Source organism: Labeo rohita, chromosome 21 (genome assembly GCF_022985175.1).
Source record: "Labeo rohita strain BAU-BD-2019 chromosome 21, IGBB_LRoh.1.0, whole genome shotgun sequence".
In the NCBI taxonomy this organism is placed as follows: domain Eukaryota; kingdom Metazoa; phylum Chordata; class Actinopteri; order Cypriniformes; family Cyprinidae; genus Labeo; species Labeo rohita.
This window is the reverse complement of record NC_066889.1, coordinates 17,217,191-17,240,785: the sequence shown is the minus strand read 5'-3', so window position 1 is coordinate 17,240,785 and position 23,595 is coordinate 17,217,191. Positions and strand designations below refer to the sequence as shown.

At 36.1% G+C, this 23,595-nt stretch overlaps 6 protein-coding genes across 6 annotated transcripts; all 6 read left to right on the top strand.

The window, feature by feature from the left end:
- Positions 1-93: 93 nt before the first annotated feature.
- LOC127152848 (olfactory receptor 52E8-like) lies at positions 94-1,035 on the top strand. Its single transcript, XM_051093705.1, has one exon. It carries the CDS (start codon positions 94-96, stop codon positions 1,033-1,035), a length of 942 nt encoding a protein of 313 aa, XP_050949662.1.
- A 2,067-nt stretch (positions 1,036-3,102) lies between these two features.
- On the top strand, positions 3,103-6,486 carry LOC127152847 (olfactory receptor 1509-like). The gene is made up of 2 exons (XM_051093704.1): positions 3,103-4,015; positions 6,245-6,486. Exons 1-2 carry the CDS (start codon positions 3,103-3,105, stop codon positions 6,484-6,486), a joined length of 1,155 nt encoding a protein of 384 aa, XP_050949661.1.
- Positions 6,487-8,485: 1,999 nt separating this feature from the next.
- Positions 8,486-9,612, top strand: LOC127152295 (olfactory receptor 1509-like). The gene has a single exon (XM_051092878.1). The coding sequence runs from the start codon at positions 8,486-8,488 to the stop codon at positions 9,503-9,505; it is 1,020 nt and encodes a 339-aa protein (XP_050948835.1). The 3' UTR covers positions 9,506-9,612.
- A 1,932-nt stretch (positions 9,613-11,544) lies between these two features.
- LOC127152846 (olfactory receptor 1509-like) lies at positions 11,545-12,561 on the top strand. Its single transcript, XM_051093703.1, has one exon. The coding sequence runs from the start codon at positions 11,545-11,547 to the stop codon at positions 12,559-12,561; it is 1,017 nt and encodes a 338-aa protein (XP_050949660.1).
- Positions 12,562-14,959: 2,398 nt separating this feature from the next.
- or61a1 (odorant receptor, family 61, subfamily A, member 1) lies at positions 14,960-15,898 on the top strand. Its single transcript, XM_051093702.1, has one exon. It carries the CDS (start codon positions 14,960-14,962, stop codon positions 15,896-15,898), a length of 939 nt encoding a protein of 312 aa, XP_050949659.1.
- A 4,801-nt stretch (positions 15,899-20,699) lies between these two features.
- LOC127152844 (olfactory receptor 146-like) lies at positions 20,700-21,635 on the top strand. Its single transcript, XM_051093701.1, has one exon. It carries the CDS (start codon positions 20,700-20,702, stop codon positions 21,633-21,635), a length of 936 nt encoding a protein of 311 aa, XP_050949658.1.
- Positions 21,636-23,595: the final 1,960 nt, after the last annotated feature.

Below are 23,595 nucleotides of genomic sequence, written 5' to 3'. Positions count from 1 at the left end.
AATGAAATGTCTGCTTCAGTTATGTGTTTTACTGACCTTTGACTAATGCCTTTGTTTCATGTGATTTTGAAGGACTGTACTATGAATACCATGATGGATAATGTGTCATATCCTGTGATATTGACTCTTATGGTGCCAAAAGAAACTATATCATATAGGCATGTATATTTTATTTGCTTTCTTGCATTATATGTGCTTATCTTGTCATTTAATATTCGTCTTGTTATGGTCATTATCATGGAGAAAGTTCTTCACGAACCAATGTACATATTCTTGTGTCATATGTGTATAAATGGGGTTTACGGAGCCTCAGGATTCTACCCTAAAATTTTGTCAGATTTAATATTGGATTCATATGTGATCTCCTTTCATATGTGTGCTCTGCAAACCTATGTTATCTACAGCTCTTTAATGTCTGAGATCACTATATTAACAGTGATGGCTTATGATAGATTTGTAGCCATATGTAAACCTTTAGACTATCATTCCAAATTAACTACAAACAACTGTGTGAAATTAATTCTGTTCTCATGGATTGTTCCAAACTCCTTGACAGCTACACCACTCCTCTTTTCAAAGTTAAGACCCTTTTGTAAATATCACATTGACAAATTATATTGTGACAACTGGTCAATTGTAAAACTGTCTTGTCTATCAACCTTTGTTAATAATGTCTTTGGATATGCTAATACTGTTATATTTTCAAGCTTTATAATTCTTATCATTGTATCTTACTTTAAACTGATCTCTGCATGTAAAGCATCTTTAGAAAACAGAAGGAAATTCTGGCAAACATGTCTCCCACACATATTATCTCTGATCAATTTCACTATTGCTTTTCTTTTTGATATCATGTATAGCAGATATGGTTCAAATGACATTCCAGAGAGTCTCCGTAATTTTTTGGCTCTAGAACTGGTGATTGTCCCACCTGTGTTCAATCCTCTGATCTATGGGTTAAATATTAGAGCAGTGCGCACCAGAGTTTTCACTTCATGTGTTGCAGCAAGAGTAAATGTTTTTAAAAAAAATTAAAACTTAATTATGTACTAAAGTATTATATGCAAAATGCTAGTTTGGCTTTAGCAATAAATTGTGATAATGTGAGAAAGAGTGTGGTTTTAACAAGCATATTTATGGTATGATGTAAAAAAAAAAATAAAAAAAAAATCTGTTGTGAATCTAATGAACACGCAGCCAAAGTGTGTTGTCAAGTGCATTTAAATCAGTTCTTCAAGCTGTGCAATGTTGGAACACTGTACATCTAAATAAATAATATTTTATTAAGTATTGGGACCCTGTTATCAAATTTGAGACCATTTTGTGCTTATTGCATATCTAAATTATATTGTGACAACTGGTCAGTTGTAAAACTTTCTTGTGCATCATCTTTTGTTAATAATGTATATTAATATCATCACCTTAGAATTATAAGGTTCTATCTGACATTTTTGTCAAAATTGTGTTATTCACATATTCTTATTGAGTGTCAACTTATTTACATTATGTGATGTTTCTTTTGTAAGCTGTGTACATTTTGGGCCTTTTTTAGAAAACAAAAATGGTTCTGTCTACAGAAGTTTATGGAAAGCAAAAACTTCAAAGCTCAATATCTCAAACGTGATCAGAATGCAGATAGAACCTTATAATTCTAAGGCAACAGCATACGGCATATATTGTTGCTGTTATATTTTTAACTTTGTAGTTATTATCATATTGTCCTATATTAAACTGATTGCACCAAAAGGATGTAAAATGTAATTATTTCCTGTATTTTAAAACAGCAGTCATGATAATTTAAATGTTTGTGTATATATATATATATACACACACACACACACACACACATATATATGAAGAGTTCAGATGCAAAAGCCTCTAAATCCATCTGACGTATTTCTTTGAAATTAGCATTTTTTTCTGGCTACTTTGTATATGTTTCCATGCAAGTACTGGTACTTCTAAATTGGGCTGAGGCTGGAATTGAGCGAGTTTGAAGTAAAAGTATTTGATGGACGTATACTACTATGTGACAGGAGCATTCACTCAGTATCATTATCTCATTTTTGACTGAGATGGCTTTTGCATCTTAGCTCTTCATATATAAATTGTGACATAATGCAATTACAAAATTGTGATGTATGTGTATTATTCTAATATATGTATCCTCATTAAAGAGCAAAAATATGACTAAAAAAATATTTGAGAAAGAGAAGTCTCTAGGATTATTTTGGCCACTTAACACTGCAAGTTTCAGGAGTGACAACCGCACTGACATTTAAAAGTCCTTTAAATTATCATTCCATGCGTGTATGAAACAGCAGTCACTCCCGCATTTGTAACCATAGCAACATTTTGGCATCTTGCGAGAGTGAATAAGAATTCAGCCAATTGGTATCTGCCATTTTTTGGATAAAAACTATTTTTGTCCATCAATTTGAACTAAACTACCACTGTGCTGTGTTTTGTTTATGCTCGGGAGGCTGCTTTAGAGAGCACTGTCTTGCAGTGTTGCCATGTCCTCTTATTTACAAGCGCTTTTAGGCATGTTGTTTGGTCTTAGCTCATGGGCTCAAATCATCATTATGTCCTTATGTTCTATGTTTGAAATCTGTACTAATGTAATCTAAACAGGGTAACACACAGCAAACTTTGAAAAATATGTGCTGTGGGAAGAAAGACAGAAAAAGGAATGTAGGTTGTGAATGTCCCACCACAAATCTGTTGCAGAGAAAAAAATAACAATTTTTAATGGTGGTTCAGATCATTGTCCAAGGGGAAACGTGCTGTCCGGAGGTAAATATTTAATTTGAAATTTTAGAATATCTCTTATATTTCCCTAAAGACAAATCTATAAATATAAAACTAAGCAAGCCCTCACCACTTTCATTTGTGGCACACCCATTTGTGGAGACTGTATGTTTGTTTTCCTTTTTTCTAACTGTGGCTACTTTATTTTCTTTAGGTAACTCTTCTGAAGGAAATTACTCTGGCAGCAATAATTAAAGCTAAATGAAATGTCTGCTTCAGTTATGTTTTACTGACCTTTGACTAATACCTTTGTTTCATGTGATTTTGAAGGACTGGACTATGAATACGACGATGGATAATGTGTCATATCCTGTGATATTGACTCTTATGGTGCCAAAAGAAACTATATCATATAGGCATGTATATTTTATTTGCTTTCTTGCATTATATGTGCTTATCTTGTCATTTAATATTCGTCTTGTTATGGTCATTATCATGGAAAAAGCTCTTCATGAACCAATGTACATATTCTTGTGTCATATGTGTATAAATGGGGTTTATGGAGCCTCAGGATTCTACCCTAAAATTTTGTCAGATTTAATATTGGATTCATATGTGATCTCCTTTCATATGTGTACTCTGCAAACCTATGTTATCTACAGCTCTTTGGTTTCTGAGATCACAATATTAACAGTGATGGCTTATGATAGATATGTAGCCATATGTAAACCTTTAGACTATCATTCTAAATTAACTAAAAACACCTGTGTGAAATTAATTCTGTTCTCATGGATTGTCCCCACCTGCTTTTGTGTTACAGCAGTCTTGTTATCAAACTTTAGGCCTATTTGCAAATATCACATTGACAAATTATATTGTGACAACTGGTCAATTGTAAAACTGTCTTGTGTTTCAAGTTTTGTTAACAATGTCTTTGGATATGCCATGACTGTCACATTTGCTGGCTTTATAGTTTTTATCATAGTGTCCTACTTTAAACTGATCTCTGCATGTAAAGCATCTTTAGAAAACAGAAGGAAATTCTGGCAAACATGTTTACCACATATATTATCACTGGTGAATTTCACTTCTGCTTATTTATTTGACATCATGTATAGTAGATATGGTTCAAATGACATTCCAGAGAGTTTGCGTAATTTTCTGGCTCTAGAACTGGTGATAGTCCCACCTGTGTTCAATCCTCTGATCTATGGGTTAAATATAAGAGCAGTGCGCTCAAGAGTTTTCACTTTATGCGTGTCATGTGCATCAAGAGAATATTTTTCAAAAAAGGTCCACAACTTATTTAAAACTGATGCAAGAAGAAAAGAAAAAAAGAATTTAGATGGATTTAGAAATTAATTGTGACAAACAGTCAGAAAAAGTGTGCTCTTAACAAGCAAATGTCTGGTGCGATGTATGTACAAATGTAAAAATGCATTATTAAATCATTTATGATGTACAAATGAATTAAAACACTAAAAGCTTTTGTAAATGTAATCTTTATTGTACACAAGGTCTACTCTTCACAATTTATAAAAATATCTGAAAAAATATGTTGCATATATTAGGTTTTGTGTTCTCATACTCATACTGACCCTGAAAGACCCTGAAATTGATTTGGGACATAAAGTTGTTTTCTTTTAAAGGGAAAATGTGTCATCATTTACACACCTAATTTTGTTCCAAACCTGTATGCATTTTTTTTCCTGTGGTACACAAAAGAAGATACTTTGATGAATGTTGCTAACCATATAGTTTCAGTTCTCATTGGCTTCCATTGGGAACCAAAACTGTTTGGATACCAATGTTTTCTTTTATGTCCCACTAAGAAAACAACAACAACAACTCAAGTTTGCAATGACATGATAGGGAGTAAATGATGACAGAATTTTATTTTTGAGTGGACTCAAGCACATATAGGACAGTAGGATAGTAAAAATATTAATGTTTTAAACTTTTCAAACTATAAACCATTGCTTCCAGCCAACTGTCATATGAGCATTTGAACAAAAATAAATGAAATTAAAGAATATTTAATGAGAGCTGTAAGTGAGCAGCATGGTTTCATTTGGTAAAATTATAATAGAATCCCTTAAATATCGGTGTGCCTATTCTCATCCTGTTATCCACCTTTTTCTTCACATAACACTAGCTGCGTTTCCATTACCCTTCAAGATGCGCAAATTTAAATTTCGAACTGAAAATACGCCTAATGGAAACGCGTCAAATTCGCAAAAACTCCCATATATCGCAAAAACGTTTTTATTTACGAGGTGGTTTTTCAGGCAATTCAAAAAAGGAATATTTCGCAAAACTGCAATGGAAATGGCTTTTTTGCATTTACAGGTCAAATGGCATATGTAAAAAGTCATATGATCATACTTCAATGTACTATAAACTCTAAGAAACACTTCATATGTAGCCGTTCTCAAGTATAAGGGGCTTTCCCTGATAATACCAGCAGCTCTGCACAAGTTTCTGTAGTGGCTCTCCGCGCTGCTTCTGTAAAGACACACGCATATGCCTCTTTCAATTAAATAAAGCCAAAAATCCATCCAAATCCCACCAAAATCCATTGCCATTACTTATCGCGAGAGGAACAAATTACATTGTAGTCGCATAACATTGGTTAATGGAAACGTCATTTCGCAAGACTTTTTTATCGACATTTATATAATATCGCCAAAGTTTTGTACAAATCTGTAATGGAAATGTGCCTAGTGTGTGCGGCCATTTGTAAATTTTATAAGTCTGGCTTCCAGTCTGTCACACCCCATTGGACTGTTTGTGTTGGTTTCTCCCTCTGTTGCCCATATTTGGTTGTTCCTGTTTCCTGTCCTCAATTAGTCATTATTAGTTGCCCTGTATCACCTGTGTCTAATTGGTTCATTGTTGATCACCTGCCTATATGTTTGTTGTCTGATCTCAAGGTTATGTACGTGTGTGTTTTCCTGTCCTTGATGTCTGAATTTACCTATTGTGGATTATATTAAAGACTTGTCGTTGTATTTCGCCTCTGTATTGCGCCTTCCTTACACACGACCGTGACAGAAGAAGACAAAAAAGCAGTATAGCGGCGCTTCCCCCACGTTTTTGTTTTCTGTTTTGGTCGGTTTTTATTCTCCTTCATTATGAATGACCCGGCCGTCCTTGTTCTCCTGCTGGAGCAAAGGGTAACACTCTCTCGAGGACCACACCAAGGACTTCATGCATCTCTCAAACCACACACACTACCCAGGAAAGCACCGCCCACTGCACTGCCGTTGAGGGTGAACTGAGACTGGATCTGGGACCACTATATTTGGAACAAGACTTGATCAATTTCTATGGAGATGTATATGAAGACATGTCCCCTCTTCTTCCACCATCCTCTGAACTATATGCCTGCCTGGATTTCCCACCCACCCTCCCTCTGTTATTTCCATCTATCATCCCTGCTGCCTCAGTCCCACCACCGCTGTCCTCTGGCAGCCCCTCTGTTCACCCTCAGCCCACCATCTGTGTGGTGGGCGTGCCGCGGGTCTGCCAATCCCCATCGGCGTCGTGGCTGGAGGATCCCCCGTCTCCGCCTCCAGCCTCTGTCGTCGTCCCGCCATCACCTCAGGACTCCGCTCTTCCAGCTGCGCCACGTTGCTCTGTCCCACTGGCTCCGTTGGGCTCCATTGGGCTCCGTTGGGCTCCTCCCTCCCTCCAGCTCCGCCTCAGGCCTCTGTCACTCCGGCTCCGCCATAGACCTCCGGATCTCCGCCTCAGTCGCCAGAGCCTTGGGCTCCGCCTTGGCCCTCTGGATCCTCTGGGTCGTCCTGGCTCATCGGCTTTCTGTCTCCGCCTTGGGATCCACCATCACCTGCTCTGCCACCGTTGGTCAGCCCCCTGGACTCGTCAGCCCTTCCTCCACCATGGCTCCTCCCTCCGTTGACTCCACAGTGGGCCACCATCATGGCTGTGGCCTGGGTCTCATCTGGCTCCTCCTGCTCCGGGTCCCTTCTGTCCCTCAGTCCTCTGTCGTTCCAACTCCACCGTGGACCTCCGGATCTCCGCCTCGGTCGCCAGAGCCTTGGGCTCCACCTTGGCCCTCTGGATCCTCTGGGTCGTCCTGGCTCATCGGCTTTCTGTCTCCGCCTTGGGCTCCACCACCACCTGCTCCGCCACCGTCAGTCAGCCCCCTGGACTCATCAGCCCTTCCTCCACCATGGCTCCTCCCTCCGTTGGCTCCACCATGGGCCACCATTATGGCTGTGGCCTGGGTCTCACCTGGCTCCTCCTGCTCCTGGTCCCTTCTGTCTCCTGCATGGCTCCTCCCTCCGTCTGATCCGCCCTGGACCTTTCTGTCTCCTCCATGGCTGTTCCCTCCATCTGATCCGCCCTGGACTCTGTTGCTCATCCTCCTCCTGGGTATCCCCCCTCTGCCGAAGCCTCCACCAGTACAGACCTCCTGTGTCTATTCCTGTGTTCCTTCTTTTTTTTTTTTTCTACGAGGTCTCGCCTTCCGGCAGGGGGGAGTAATGTTACACCCCATTGGAGTGATTATGTTGGTTTCTCCCTCTGTTGCCCATATTTGGTTGTTCCTGTTTCCTGTCCTCGTTTAGTCATTATTAGTTGTCCCGTATCACTGGTGTCTAATTAGTTCATTGTAATCACCTGCTTATATAAGTTGTATTCAGTTCAGTGTTTGTTGTCCGATCTCAAGGCTATGTACATGTGTTTGTTTTCCTGACCTTCATGTCTGGATTTACCTATTGTGGATTATATTAAAGACTTGTTGTTGTATTTCGCCTTCATATTGCGCCTTCCTTACACACCACCGTGACACAGTCTCATCTGTGTCCAGCTATTTTTAGCTGTACACAGTAGCTAGTTTTGCTGCTTGATATTGCAAATTGGTATGTCTTACCATATTATTTTAATGTATCACCTTAATTATGAGTGCGGTTTGTAGTGCAAACAGTTTTACAGTTTACTGCACGTATTCTTCTAGTTATTTCCTAGTTGCTAATGAACCGAACATCTCACCCATAGGTTTCCACGTTAAAGAATAAGGTGGATATATGGTGCTGTTTGCACAGGTATTTTTAGTAAATTTGATCTTATTTATCTTTACAAATCAAACTAAATGTTTGTAATGGGCTCAAATCATTGCTATTTAGCTTTCTTTATGTCCTTATTTTCTATGTTTGAAATCTGTACTAATGTAATCTAAACAGGGTAACACACAGCAAACTTTGAAAAATATGTATACCGCTAAAAGTGCTGTGGGAAGAAAGACCGAAAAATGAATAGATGTTGTGCTGGTTGTGAATGTCCCACCACAAATCTGTTGCAGAGAAAAAAATAACAATTTTTAATGGTAGTTCAGATCATTGTCCAAGGGGAAACATGTTGTGCGTAAGTGCATATTTAATCCCAAGAAATTGTAGAATATCTCGTATATTTCCCTAAAGACAAATCTTTAAATATAAAACTAAGCAAGCCCTCACCACTTTCATTTGTGGCACACCCATTTGTGGATACCATATGTTTATTTTCCTTTTTTCCAACTGTGGCTACTTTATTTTCTTTAGGTAACACTTCTGCAGGAAATTATTTTTGTGCAATAATTGAAGCTAAATGAAATATCTGCTTTAGTTATGTGTTTTACTGACCTTTGACTAATAATGTTTTATGTTAGGTTGTGCTGCATTACATTTGTTTGTTTCATGTGATTTTGAGGGACTGTACTATGAATACCATGATGGATAATGTGTCATATCCTGTGATATTGACTCTTATGGTGCCAAAAGAAACTATATCATATAGGCATGTATATTTTATTTGTTTTCTTGTGTTATACGTGCTTATCTTGTCATTTAATATTTGTCTTGTTATGGTCATTATCATGGAGAAAGCTCTTCATGAACCAATGTACATATTCTTGTGTCATATGTGTATAAATGCGGTTTATGGAGCCTCAGGATTCTACCCTAAAATTTTGTCAGATTTAATATTGGATTCATATGTGATCTCCCTTCATATGTGTGCTCTGCAAACCTATGTTATCTACAGCTCTTTAGTTTCTGAGATCACAATATTAACAGTGATGGCTTATGATAGATATGTAGCCATATGTAAACCTTTAGATTATCATTCTAAATTAACTAAAAACACCTGTGTGAAATTAATTCTGTTCTCATGGATTGTCCCCAACAGCTTTGGTGTTACAGCAGCCTTGTTATCAAACTTGAGGCCTATTTGCAAATATCACATTGACAAATTATATTGTGACAACTGGTCAATTGTAAAACTGTCTTGTCTGTCAACCTTTGTTAACAATGTCTTTGGATATGCCATGACTGTCACATTTGTTAGCTTTATAGTTTTTATAATAGTGTCCTACTTTAAACTGATCTCTGCATGTAAAGCATCTTTAGAAAACAGAAGGAAATTCTGGCAAACATGTTTACCACATATATTATCACTGGTGAATTTCACTTCTGCTTATTTATTTGACATCATGTATAGTAGATATGGTTCAAATGACATTTCAGAGAGTTTGCGTAATTTTTTGGCTCTAGAACTACTGATAGTCCCACCTGTGTTTAATCCTCTGATCTATGGGTTAAATATAAGAGCAGTGCGCTCAAGAGTTTTCACTTTATGCGTGTCATGTGCATCAAGAGACTATTTTTCAAAAAAGGTCCACAACTTATCTAAAACTGATACAAGAAGAAAAGATAAAAAGACTTTAGATAGATTTAGAAATGTGACACTGTAAAAATACATTATTGAATACATTTATTAAATGTAGAAATGAATTACAACTCTAACACCCTTTTTAATCTTTATTGTACATGAGGTCTACCCTTCACAGATAGTATTTCTATACAGAATTCTGTAGTTATCCAATAAATGAATGAATGAATGAATTAATTAATCTTTTCACCAGTCAAATGTATTATTGTCATTATCACCATCATTAACATCATCTTGGAAAAACAGAACTGAAACAAAGACAGTTTGTGATTCAATGTTTGAATACCAATAAGTTTAGCATTCTGATGTCATTCTAACTTAATGTTTATAAAAAATGTGAAAAAATGTTGAATATATTAGATTTTGTATTGTCAAACTCATACTGACCCTGAAACACCCTGAAATTGTTTTGGGACATAAAATTCTGTCATCATTTACTCACCCCGACTGAGCTGGTTTCTCCCAAAACTTTTTTTTCTCCATTTCTGTCACTGATGGAGTTTTGTTTCCTTGTCGCTGTCGCCTCTGGCTTTCTAGTTGGGGACACTTAATTTCCAGCGATACCGTATACTATTTGAACTGAACTGAGCTGGACGATGACATCACTTAATTCAATGATGAACTGCTTTTAACTGAAAATTGAGTGGTAACTGTTGTCCTTTTGCATTGTTGACACACTATTTTCTATTTAATACCATAAAGCTGCTTTGTCACAATCTGTATTGTTAAAAGTGCTATGGCTTGGCTTGACCTAATTTTGTTTCAAACCTGTATGCATTTTTTCCCCCTGTGGAACACAAAAGATGATATTTTGATGAATGTTGCTAACCAAATAGTTTAAGTTTCCATTGACTTCCACCGTATTTTTTGTCTACGCAAGGAAATCAATGGGAACCAAAACTGTTTGGTTACCAACACTGTTCAGAATATGTTCTTTTATGTTACACTGAGAAAAAACTACATGAGGGGCAGTAAATGATGACAGTTCAGTGTATTCAGTTCAGTGTTTGTTGTCCGATCTCAAGGTTATGTATGTGTGTGTGTTTTCCTGCCCTTCATGTCTGGATTTACCTATTGTTGATTATATTAAAGACTTGTCTTGTATTTCGCCTTCATATTGCACCTTACTTACACACGACCGTGACACAGTCTCATCTGTATCCAGCTATTTTTAGCTGTACATAATAGTTAGTTGTGCTGCTTGATATTGCAAATTGGTATGTCTTACAATATTATTTTAATGTATCACCTTAATTATGAGGACGGTTTGTAGTGCAAACAGTTTTACAGTTTACTGCACGTATTCTTCTTGTTATTTCCTAGTTGCTAATAAACTGAACATCTCACCCATAGGCTTCCACATTAAAAAATATGGTGGATATATGGGGCTGTTTGCACAGGTATTTTTAGTAAATTTGATCTTATTTATCTTAACAAATCAAACTAAATGTTTGTAATGGGCTCAAATCATTGCTATTTAGCTTTCTTCATGTCCTTATGTTCTATGTTTGAAATCTGTACTAATGTAATCTAAACAGGGTAACACACAGCAAACTTTGAAAAATATGTATACCGCTAAAAGCGCTGAGGGAAGAAAGACCGAAAAATGAATGTAGGTTGTGCTGGTTGTGAATGTCCCAACACAAATCTGTTGCAGAGAAAAAAATAACAATTTTTAATGGTAGTTCAGATCATTGTCCAAGGGAAAACATGTTGTGCGTAAGTGCATATTTAATCCCAAGAAATTGTAGAATATCTTGTATATTTCCCTAAAGACAAATCTAAAAATATAAAACTAAGCAAGCCCTCACCACTTTCATTTGTGGCACACCCATTTGTGGATACTGTATGTTTTCCTTTTTTCCAACTGTGGCTACTTTAATTTCTTTAGGTAATACTTCTGCAGGAAATTATTCTTGTGCAATAATTGAAGCTAAATGAAATGTCTGCTTTAGTTATGTGTTTTACTGACTTTTGACTAATAATGTCTTATGTTAGGTTGTGCTGCATTACACTTGTTTGTTTCATGTGATTTTGAAGGGCTGTACTATGAATACCATGATGGACAATGTGTCATATCCTGTGATATTGACTCTTATGGTGCCAAAAGAAACTATATCATATAGGCATGTATATTTTATTTTTTTTCTTTTGTTATATGTGCTTATCTTGTCATTTAATATTTGTCTTGTTATGGTCATTATCATGGAGAAAGCTCTTCATGAACCAATGTACATATTCTTGTGTCATATGTGTATAAATGGGGTTTATGGAGCCTCAGGATTCTACCCTAAAATTTTGTCAGATTTAATATTGGATTCATATGTGATCTCCCTTCATATGTGTGCTCTGCAAGCCTATGTTATCTACAGCTCTTTAATTTCTGAGATCACCATATTAACAGTAATGGCTTATGATAGATATGTAGCCATATGTAAACCTTTAGACTATCATTCCAAATTAACTAAAAACACCTGTGTGAAATTAATTCTGTTCTCATGGATTGTCCCCACCTGCTTTTGTGTTACAACAGCCTTGTTATCAAACTTGAGGCCTATTTGTAAATATCACATTGACAAATTATACTGTGACAACTGGTCAATTGTAAAACTGTCTTGTGTTTCAAGTTTTGTTAATAATGTCTTTGGATATGCCATGACTGTCATATTTGTTAGCTTTATAGTTTTTATAATAGTGTCCTACTTTAAACTGATCTCTGCATGTAAATCATCTTTAGAAAACAGAAGGAAATTTTGGCAAACATGTTTACCACATATATTATCACTGGTGAATTTCACTTCTGCTTATTTATTTGATATCATGTATAGTAGATATGGTTCAAATGACATTCCAGAGAGTTTGCGTAATTTTTTGGCTCTAGAACTGGTGATAGTCCCACCTGTGTTCAATCCTCTAATCTATGGGTTAAATATAAGAGCAGTGCGCTCAAGAGTTTTCACTTTATGCGTGTCATGTGCATCAAGAGAATATTGTTCAAAAAAGGTCCACAACTTACGTAAAACTGATACAAGAAGAAAAGAAAAAAAGAATTTAAATGGATTTAGAAATGAGTTGTGACAAACAGTCAGAAAGAGTGTGTTCTTAACAAGCATATTTCTTGTGTGATATATGTACAAACTGTAAAAATACATTATTGAATACATTTATTAAATGTAGAAATGAATTAAAACTATAACAGCCTTTGTAATATTTCCTGTATATGAGATCTACTCTTCACAGATAGTATTTCTATACAGAATTCTGTAGTAATGCAATGAATGAATGAATGAATTAATCTTTTCACCAGTCAAATGTATTATTCTCATCATCACCGTCATTAACATCATCTTGGAAAAACAGAATTAAAACAAGGGCAGTCTGTGATTCAATGTTTGAACACCAATAAGTTTAGCATTCTGATATCATTATAACTTAATGTTTATTTAGTTAAATGTGAAAAAAAAAAAAAAAAATTGAATGTATTAGATTTTATATTGTCATACTGACGCTAAAACACCCTGAAATTGTTTAGGGATATAAAATTCTGTGATCATTTACTCACCCCGATTGAGCTGGTTTCTCCCAAGGCTTTTTTTTCCCCATTTCTGTCACTGATGGAGTTTTGTTTCCTTGTCGCTGTCGCCTCTGGCTTTCTAGTTGGGGACACTTAATTTCCAGCGATACCGTATACTATTTGAACTGAACTGAGCTGGACGATGACATCACTTAATTCAATGATGAACTGCTTTTAACTGAAAATTGAGTGGTAACTGTTGTCCTTTTGCATTATTGACACACTATTTCCTATTTAATACTGTAAAGCTGCTTTGTCACAATCTGTATTGTTAAAAGCGCTATATAAATAAATGTGACTTGACTTGGCTTGACCTAATTTTGTTCCAAACCTTTATGCATTTTTCCCCCGTGGAATACAAAAGATGATATTTTGATGAATGTTGCTAACCAAATAGTTTCAGTTCCCATTGACTTCCACTGTATTTTTTGTCAATGCAGAGAAGTCAATGGGAACCGAAACTGTTTGGTTACCAACACTGTTCAAAATATGTTCTTTTATGTTACACTGAGAAAAAGTGTACTTCTGCAACCCAAAAGTAAAGCGCATGTGTATTTCACAGGATTGTTGTCTCAAAAACCACACAAAACATTGATTAATTCTAAAGCAATACAATATGTGTGTTAGAAAAATATGAATGTTTTAAACTCATTTTAAAAATTAAGATTTATACATCATCTGAAAGCTGAATAAATATGCTTTCCATTGATGCACTGTAAAAAAAAAAAAAAAAAGTAAGTGTTCGTGCTGCCTTAAATTTTTAAGTTTAGTCAACATGAATTTACGGTAGGAAATCTACAAAATATCTTCATGGAACATGATCTTTACTTAATATTCTAATGATTTTTGGCATAAAAGAAATATTGATCATTTTGACCCATACATTGTATTTTTGGCCATGGCTACAAATATAACCGTGCTACTTTAGACTGGAATCAAAGGGGTGGCGGGTGTGGGCACTATTCACATTATTTTGCAACATATAAATAAGGTAGAAAGTGCTAATTATAATTAAATTATATGATAAAAAAAAACACTTTTCATTATCAATAAGTATGACAAGATGTTTTGTAGGCCAAAAACAACTGGAAGTGAATGACATCAGAAACCTCACACATTCACGTTACAAATGGCTGCGCCTGCTGCTACGTTAAAAATAAGGTGCATATAGTTGATCCTAGAGACCCCCACATGGGTCAGAGTATTACTGAAGACCACCTTAACAAATGTGCCAAATTTGATCATCTTCCTACAGTATATGTATGGCTTATCGGACTGCCGCAGACTTCCATTTAGGTACAATAATAAAGAAAATCAACAGAAATCATAATATAAATAAAATAAAAGCTACTACTAATAAAATGAAATAATGAAATATGGTAAGTGTTTTTAAAATCATCACACTGCAAAACTTGCATTTTGCTTTTATTTACTTAACAGGTGTTTTTTCTAAGTACATCAGTAATTCAACAAAAAGCTACAAGAGAATAACAATGAAGTGACATCACCTTAGTATTCAAACCGAATTATCGAAGGGGTTAATAAACCCACCCCATCCTCTGATCCTGTGTTATATAAACTTGTTCAAGTGATTCAGCCACAAGCGTTTGGAAATCTCCCTCAGAGAACAGAACGAAAGGACTTTCCAGAACACCTCAACATTTTTCACACACTCTTTTAGTTTTTCAGGTACAACCGCAATTTGTTTGGAGAGCTTTTATAGCTTTCTCATCAAAGGATTTTCTATGCTGCACCAAGTTTTTGAGTCTGACCACATTCAGTGTATACAAAAAGAAAATGCACGTGAGAAAGTGTGATATAACCATTGATTATGATTGTACTTTCCCTAAGATGCTTTTGTTTTTGCATTTGTGTCTGGTCTGCATTAGTTTGTCAAGTGGAATGGACAACATCTCCTCCTTCTCCTCATTCTCTCTCACAGCTCTGAATGACACCAGCAGGTCCGGCAGGATCGCTATTTTCTCTTTCGTCCTCCCAGGCTATTTAATGACCATTTTTGTGAACGCATCCTTAATTTTCATAATTGTTCTGGAGAAAATTCTCCACCAGCCTATGTATATATTTGTATGCAATTTGTGTATAAACGGATTGTTCGGAGTCACAGGATTGTATCCACCCCTTCTGTATTATTTACTAAATGAAACCAATGTTATCTCTCTGGAAGAATGTGCCATCCAAAGCTTTGCCATTTTCTCTTATGCAATAGGTGAGTTTACTAATCTGTGCATAATGGCGTTCGATAGATACTTAGCAATTTGCAGACCTCTGTACTACCATACTGTCATGACAACCATCACGGTTTGGAGACTGGTAACTTTCATTTGGATGTTTCCCTGCTGCACTGCAATACTGATGATACTGATGACACTCAGGTTTCCTATTTGCATGAACCAGATAGACAAACTGTACTGTGAAACCTGGGTCTTGGAGAGACTTGCCTGCACGGTGGACACTGCTCAGTTTGTGCTCAGTGGAATATTAACATGTGCTATTAATGCTCTGGTATGCTTTGTGTTTGTGTCTTACATAAAAATCCTGATCGCTTGTAGGCACTCTGTTCAAAATCACAAGAAGTTCATGACAACATGCCTGCCACATTTGATAGCCTTTTTTAATTATGTGGTCTGGTCACTTTTTAGTAGTTTCTATGAGCGCTTTGGAACTAGCAGCTTGTCTCAGGGTTTTAAAAACTTCTTGTCACTTTCCTTTCTGATCATTCCACCTTTGGTTAATCCTATAATATATGGAATTGTACTAACGCCTATTAGGACTAAAGCAAAAAATGTATTCCAAAGCTTAAGAGTAAGTCATACCGATTGAGCATTGCTTATTCACAATAGATCTGGAAAAACAACATGGTTCAATGAAATAGCCATGAAGTGTGGGCTGTGTGCTCCCTGATGATTCATCACTGTTATGATGAATATCATGAGTTTGTGGTTAAACTGTATTGATATTAAATATGAATACAATAAATATAAAAATATTGCAATGTAACTTGTTTAATCATTAAAACGCCACTGAACCTTCCTCATAAAAGATGTACTGTAATTAATTATTTTCAGTTGTTAATGGAGCATTTTATGAAGAGCAAAACATGATATTTCTATGAAGTGTCCATGTCTGGCAATGTACAAGACAAATATCTACTATTTCATTTTTAAATGACTAAATAAGGGCTAATATAACATAAAAATGTATTATGGGCATAAAATAAGTTAAGCTGTAACTATAAATACCTTTTAAATCTGTGTTAATATTTAAAAAACAATCAAACCTTAGTAATTATGTACAGGGGGGTAAAAATTATTTAACCCTCTGCTGATTTTGTACATTTGCCCGATGACAAAGTGTTGAAATGATCAGTCTATAATTTTAATGGTAGGTTTATTTGAACAGTGAGAGACAGAATAACAACAAAAACATCCAGAAAAATGCATTTCAAAACAGTTATAAATTGATTTGCTTTTTACTGAGTGAAAGAAGTATTTGACCCCTTTGCAAAACATGACTTAGTAACTTGGTGGCAACACCCTTGTTGGCAATTACAGGTCAGATGTTTCTTGTAGTTTGCCATCAGGTTTGCACACATTTCAGCAGGGATTTTGCCCCACTCCTCTTTGCAGATCCTCTCCAAGTTATTAAGGTTTCAAGGTGACGTTTGGTAACTCGAACCTTCAGCTCCCTCCACAGATTTTCTATTGGCGTACGGTCTGGAGACTGGCTAGGCCACTCCAGGGCCTTAATGTGCTTTTTCTTGAGCCATGTTTTGGGTCACTGTCATTCTGGAATACCCACCCACAACCCATTTTCAATGTGGGAAGGAAGTTCTCGTCCAAGATTTGATGGTACATGGCCCCGTCCATCATCCCTTTGATGCTGATGATGGCCCATGTTTGACGGTGGGGATGGTGTTCTTGGGGTCATAGGCAGCATTGAATTGATGGCAAAGTTGATTTTGGTTTCATCTGACCACAATACTTTCACCCAGTTCTCCTCTGAATCATTCAGATGTTCATTGACAAATTTCAGACGGGCCTGTACATGTCCTTTCTTGAGCAGGGGGACCTCGCGAGGGCTGCAGGATTTCAATCCTTCACGGCGTAGTGTGTTACCAATTGTTTTCTTGGTGACTATGATCCCAGCTGCCTTGAGATCATTGACAAGATCCTCCCGTGTAGTTCTGAGCTGATTCCTCACCGTTCTCATGATCACTGAAACTCCACGAGGTGAGATCTTGCGTGGAGCCCTGACCGAGGGAGATTGACAGTTATTTTGTGTTTCTTTCATTTGCGAATAATCGCACCAACTGTTATCACCTTCTCACCAAACTGCTTGGCGATAGTCTTGTAGCCCATTCTAGCCTTGTGTAGGTCTACAATCCTGTCCCTGACATCACTGGACAGCTCTTTGGTCTTGGCCATGGTGAAGAGTTTGGAATCTGATTGATTGATTGCTTCTGTGGACAGGTGTCTTTTATACAAGTACCGAGCTGAGATTAGGAGCACTCTCTTTAAAAGAGTGCTCCTTATCTCAGCTCGGTACCTGTATAAAAGACACCTAGGAGCTAGAAATCTTGCTGATTGATAGGGGATCAAATAGTTTTTTCACGCATTAAAATGCAAAATCAATTTATAACTTTTTTGAAATGTTTTTTTTGTTGTTGTTGTTGTTGTTATTCTGTCTCTCACTGTTAAAATAAATCCCACCATTAAAATAAAAGACTAATAATTTCTGTCACTGGGCAAACATACAAAATCAGCAGGAGATCAAGTATTTTTTCCCCTACTGTAAGTGGTGATATGAAAGAGTGCATTGCCTCTGTAATTATGCTCATAGCTGCTGACCTGATGAACTCTGCGAAAATAATAATTCATTAAAAATCGCTGTTTTATTTAATTTATTTATTTTTTTATCTATTTTTTAGTATGGTTAAAAATAGCTATTCTATATAGATTCATTAATATAGATAATGATAAAGGCTTGAAAACTTAGGACCTAGGAAAACTCGAGGAACATAGAACTATTAGGCCTTTATTAGGAGTAGTCGGCCCAGTTACAGTTCATCCAAAATAACAGTTTGCTTTACTATGAAGCTGTTGTTGTTCTTGATAAGATATAATTTCAGCCGCAAGGTTTCTTTTTTATAAAGGCCATTTAACAGTAGAAATATTCACCCCAAGGTCATGCTTGCCTTAAATAATTATTTCTGAATTATCAAAGGAGTGTTAGATCATTATGATGCTGCATATTCGACTGTATATAAAGTTCTATCATGCAGCTGTGAGCAGAATGCAGGATGGATCTCTAAAAGAGGTGTTCAGAGGCCTTCTCCAAACCTCACAGCCCTTTAAGTCAACACCTTTTGTTGTTGTTGTTTTATCATTTTAAATGGCGTAATACAACATATTGCTTTTAAATTATTTAAAAATCGTCCAACAGTATAACACAAGATTTAATACAAAGGGGAATACTAGATTTTTTGGTAACGCTTTAGATTACAACGCGCAAAGAACTACGTAAGTAAACTGAATTTACGGTGTATGTTTCTGTAATTATAGTGTACCTATAAAGAACGTACATGTAGGTATAAGGGAACAATATGTTATATTTGGGTAATAAGGGGATAACAAACCAGATATTCAACCTGCAAAGAACTACATAAGTAAACTGAAGTTACAGTGAATGTTTCGTATTTATATTGTACCTACGTGTAAGTATGAGTGAACAATAGGTTACGTTTGGGTAATAAGGGGGTAGCAAACAGATATACAAATAATTTATAATGGAATTACTTAAAAACTTAACAGGTACCTGTTCTATTAAATCGTAAGTTTGGTGTATCTATACGTAAGCTTTTTAAAATTACTGGGAAAATATACACTTGTTCCATGTAGTTACAGGGTAAGTGTGCCATCTGCGGGCTGTAAATTAAAGTGGCGATTGTTCCCCTCTTGTTCAAGGAAGTTATAGGGTAGGTTCAATACATAAACACCCAATCTGAAAATATATCTAAAAATATTTTTTTATAGTCGCTAATCCCACTTCTACCTCTAAACCTAACGTTAACTATGACTGAACAGTAAAAAAAATATAAAAAACAGGAAAGTGCAATCACAATCATTTATTTATTGCAAAAATGTCAACAGCCATACAAAAAAGTAATCCAAATAACGATGCGTTTGCAGCCGCAGTCCTCTCTGGCGCAATACAGCAGGTTTGAGGTGCAGTAGGATGAGAGCAGAATTTAAATTGTTAATCGCTGAAAATATTATCCAGATTATTGTCTTGATCCACTCCTCGAAGGCGCCCGCGCGTCATTGCAACGCATCTCACCAGAAACACGGCATGTGGTAATCTGTGACGAATGCAGGCGAGAGCCAGTGAACGTCCGATTTTCCTGTCGCAAAATGCACTTTAGCACGGGTTTATGGCTGTTGCTGCTGGACTCGCTGCTAGAGATGGAGATGAAGATCGCCGGACAAAGCCTTGAATTTGGTTCTGGTCCTCGCAAATCGTATGGATTCTGAAGATCTGGGTTACAGCACACAAATAAAATTGTTTAATTTGTAATTATGATGCGTGTTCGGTGTATTTTATGGTTCTATTGTTAGTCACAGCATGTTAGAGAAAACGCCTTTGTGTTCCACCACGGCAAACGAAGTTAATATTACATGAATGATTAAACGATTGCAGAAATATAATTTATTTTAAGGGTTTACCGTGTAGTCATGATAACATTATGTAGACCTATTCTTGGAAACGAGCTGGCAACAGAAATCACAGAACAGAATGAAATGTTATAATTTCATATGAAGTAAACGTTAAATGTTTAGATGATGTAAATATGTCAGTATTGTACATTTAGTGTCTGTAAAAATGTAAATAAATCCACATTTTACGTCGCGTTGTTATATGTACCTACCCTATAACTTCCTTGAACAGGAGGGGAACAGTCGCCACTTTAATTTACAGCCCGCAGAGGGCACACTTACCCTGTAACTACATGGAACAAGAGTATATTTTGCCAGTAATTTTAAAAAGCTTACGTATATATACACCAAATGTACGATTTAATAGAACAGGTACCTGTTACGTTTTTTAAATTAATCCATTATAAATTATTTGTAGGATATCTGTTTGCTACCCCCTTATTACCCAAACGTAACCTATTGTTCCCTTATACTTACACGTAGGTACAATATAAATACGAAACATTCACCGTAACTTTAGTTTACTTACGCAGTTCTTTGCAGGTTGTATATCCGGTTGTTACTCTCTATTACCAAAACGTAACATATTGTTCCCGTATACCTACATGTACGTTCTTTAATAGGTACACTATAATTACAGAAACGTACACCGTAAATTCAGTTTACTTATGTAGTTCTTTGCAGGTTGAATATCTGGTTTGTTATCCCCTTATTACCCAAATATAACATATTGCTCCCTTATACCTACATGTACGTTCTTTATAGGTACACTATAATTACAGAAACATACACCGTAAATTCAGTTTACTTAACGTAGTTCTTTGCGGGTTGTAATCTAAAGCGTTACCCATTTTTTTTGTGTGTGTTGGCCTTTGATCTGGAGTCTGAGAAGTGGTTTTTGAGAAGAAATGGATAAAATCTCCTCTTCACACATTCTCACTGTCACAGCTCTGAATGATTGGAACTGGACCAGCAGGATCATATTTTTTTCTTTTGCTCTTCCACTTGACCTTCTAACCATTGTTCTGAATGTCGCCTTGATTATGATCATTGCTTTTGAGAAGGCGCTGCATGAGCCCATGTACATTTTCTTGTGTAATCTGTGTGTTAATGATCTGTGTGGAACTACAGGGTTTTATCCCAGGGCTTTGGTATATTTACTCACTGAAACAAACAGGATTTCACTTGAGGAATGTATTGTACAAGGTATAGTCATCATTGTTTATGCAGTTGGTGAATTCTCAAATTTAAGCGTCATGGCTGTTGACAGGTACATAGCCATCTGTCGACCTTTACATTATCACAGTATTATGTCACCTTTCACTGTCCGAAGCCTGGTGAGTTTTATTTGGATATTTCCTTGTTTTGCAAGTATAATTGCTATTTTGGTGGCTATGAAACACCCTATTTGCAGACATGACATAAATAAACTTTTCTGTGAAAACCTGTCCTTGGTTAATCTTAGTTGCAAAGAAGATATTTCGTATGGGATTTTTAACGTGTGGATGTATGCCTCAGTAACTGTATTGATTGCTTTAGTTCTGGTTTCGTATTTTAAAATAATTCTAGCTTGTAGGAGATCTACAGTAAATCAAGAGAAGTTCTTCAGCACATGTATGCCACACTTGATTACCTTTCTGAACTACATTGCATGTTCTTTCTTTGATTCTTCCCAGACAGAATTAAGAGCAAAAAACTTGTCTCGTATGTTACATACTTTTTTGTCTGTTATATTCCTGACTGTTCCCCCTGTTTTCAATCCTGTAATATATGGTATAAAATTAGGTCCAATCAGGGCAAAAATATTGTACATTTTCCAAAGTCCAAGGATTAATAACTTCTGACTGCTTTTTGTGTCATGGTGTATTACAGTGATGCTTCATTAGCAGTGGCAATAATAAATGTTTTAGTTTAGCTCATATAATGTCATATAAACAGGACAATGTTTACTTTAAACTGTACTGTTAATGCCACATATGTATATTAAAGAAGTCCTAATGCTTTAACATTTGACGTTGCATATCTTTAATGCTATTAAAGTCAATAAAAAAGCAAGCCTGTGTCACATGCATTAAAACAGTGGTATGTTTCCATAAATACAGTGGAGTTGTATAAGATGTTATGAATAATGCATCAAGGCAACCTTTGATGGTAAAAACATGCAAGCCACCCATGATTTAAAAGATTATTGGCAAGCCATATTCTATCCTTACGTGTTCATATTATTAACTTGTAGTTACATTCACTGTCTCCAACCAAAACACAACCAGCCAAATGTATTACTGGTATTAAAATGAAAAAGCAACTTATTAAGTAAACAAAACTGATCAGACTTTAAACGTGGCAAAGTTTTAAATATTGTTCTAGTTGATCCATTATTCTTATTTGCTAACATTTGCATCAGTTATGAAACCAATTGTCAAAATGACAAATTACAAGATATTAAAAAATACCTTAAAATTAATGTGTCTAGCTTGCATGCACAAGTACAAGACTATTTAAGAACATTTCTGAAGCATTTCAGTGGAATTCAGTGGCAAATTTTCAAGAATAATAAAGACAGTTTGCTTCAGCAAACACTTGGCCGATAGGATTTCTGCATAAAGGTTCAAAATATCAGATAGAGGGTCCAAAAAAATCTATCTACACAATCACAAATCTACATTTTTTATCAGTTGATAGCGATTCTTAAATCCTAATCGATCTTTTGGCCTATGCTGTTTTGATGAATGAACAAAGTGCGCCTTCCTTCGAGTGACATTAGGCTAGGCTATGTGTTACATTTGATATGAAATGAAGTCTCAGATTTCAAATTCTGTCCAATTCATTAGGAAATTCAATGTGGCGTGATAGATCGTTGTAGCTTCTGTGTACTCGCCTGTGCGTATATATATTACCTGCAGATGGTGCTCTTACTGCTAGACTTAATCGCTACGTTTTACATTGAGACAAGTAATGCATTATAAAAAATCATTACTTAAATCCTGAATGTATTTACCTCAAGCTGATGTGGTTCCTCATGCTTTCTTAATGACCTATTAAACCTGGCCCTAAATACCACTTTCCCTAATAGGCTTAAGTGTCCAAACATACAAACACACAGACATAAACACAGTTATTAACAGGACATTTTTATTATTATTATTTTAATTATTATTAATAAACCACTTTTAAATTCACATTGATAATTTGGAAATTAGCTATCATGTCTTACATAATACACATACCTTGATAGTTCAATATAAATTGCTCAAAAGAGAATTTATAAACCCTGTGCAATTTTGATCGCCTCACATCTCCCTGAAAACTATCAACAAAACGGATAACATCTGCTATTCTTATTGTTGGTAAATTTGTTAATAATTGGGAGAAAACGAGTTCGCACTTGCACTGACAATGAATGAATGAATGAATGACGATCGTAACGGGCGCTACCGGAAGTATCGCTTCCCTACTTCCGCTCTCGGCCGCCATATTGTGAAATAGGTCTATAAGCTGCCAGTTGAGAACACGGCCATTTGAACACTTTATTCATAATAAACCTCCATAAAATGTCGACCAATTAAAAGATCAGACCCATAAGAATATATTAATGATGTAGCAAGAATGGTAGAGAAGGCGTTAACGGAGTGCTCGGAGTGCTCTCGTGGTTGTCTGACTGAGTGGCCAGTGGAGATGACCGTAAGCTGGCAGTTGAAATCACGGCCATTTAAACACATTAATCGTGCTAAAATTCTCTAAAACATTAACCATGTAAAAGTAAAGAAGTGAACAGGTTCACAATAAGATATTAAGCACAAAACA

Excerpts from the sequence above, each read along its gene's own strand:
- LOC127152847 (XM_051093704.1), top strand. The coding sequence starts at position 3,103 with ATGGATAATGTGTCATATCCTGTGATATTGACTCTTATGGTGCCAAAA. Across the intron at positions 4,016-6,244 it reads TTTCACTTTATGCGTGTCAT|CCCACCATCTGTGTGGTGGG; the intron begins GTGCATCAAGAG and ends GTTCACCCTCAG.
- or61a1 (XM_051093702.1), top strand. The coding sequence starts at position 14,960 with ATGGACAACATCTCCTCCTTCTCCTCATTCTCTCTCACAGCTCTGAAT.
- LOC127152846 (XM_051093703.1), top strand. The coding sequence starts at position 11,545 with ATGGACAATGTGTCATATCCTGTGATATTGACTCTTATGGTGCCAAAA.
- LOC127152295 (XM_051092878.1), top strand. The coding sequence starts at position 8,486 with ATGGATAATGTGTCATATCCTGTGATATTGACTCTTATGGTGCCAAAA.
- LOC127152844 (XM_051093701.1), top strand. The coding sequence starts at position 20,700 with ATGGATAAAATCTCCTCTTCACACATTCTCACTGTCACAGCTCTGAAT.
- LOC127152848 (XM_051093705.1), top strand. The coding sequence starts at position 94 with ATGGATAATGTGTCATATCCTGTGATATTGACTCTTATGGTGCCAAAA.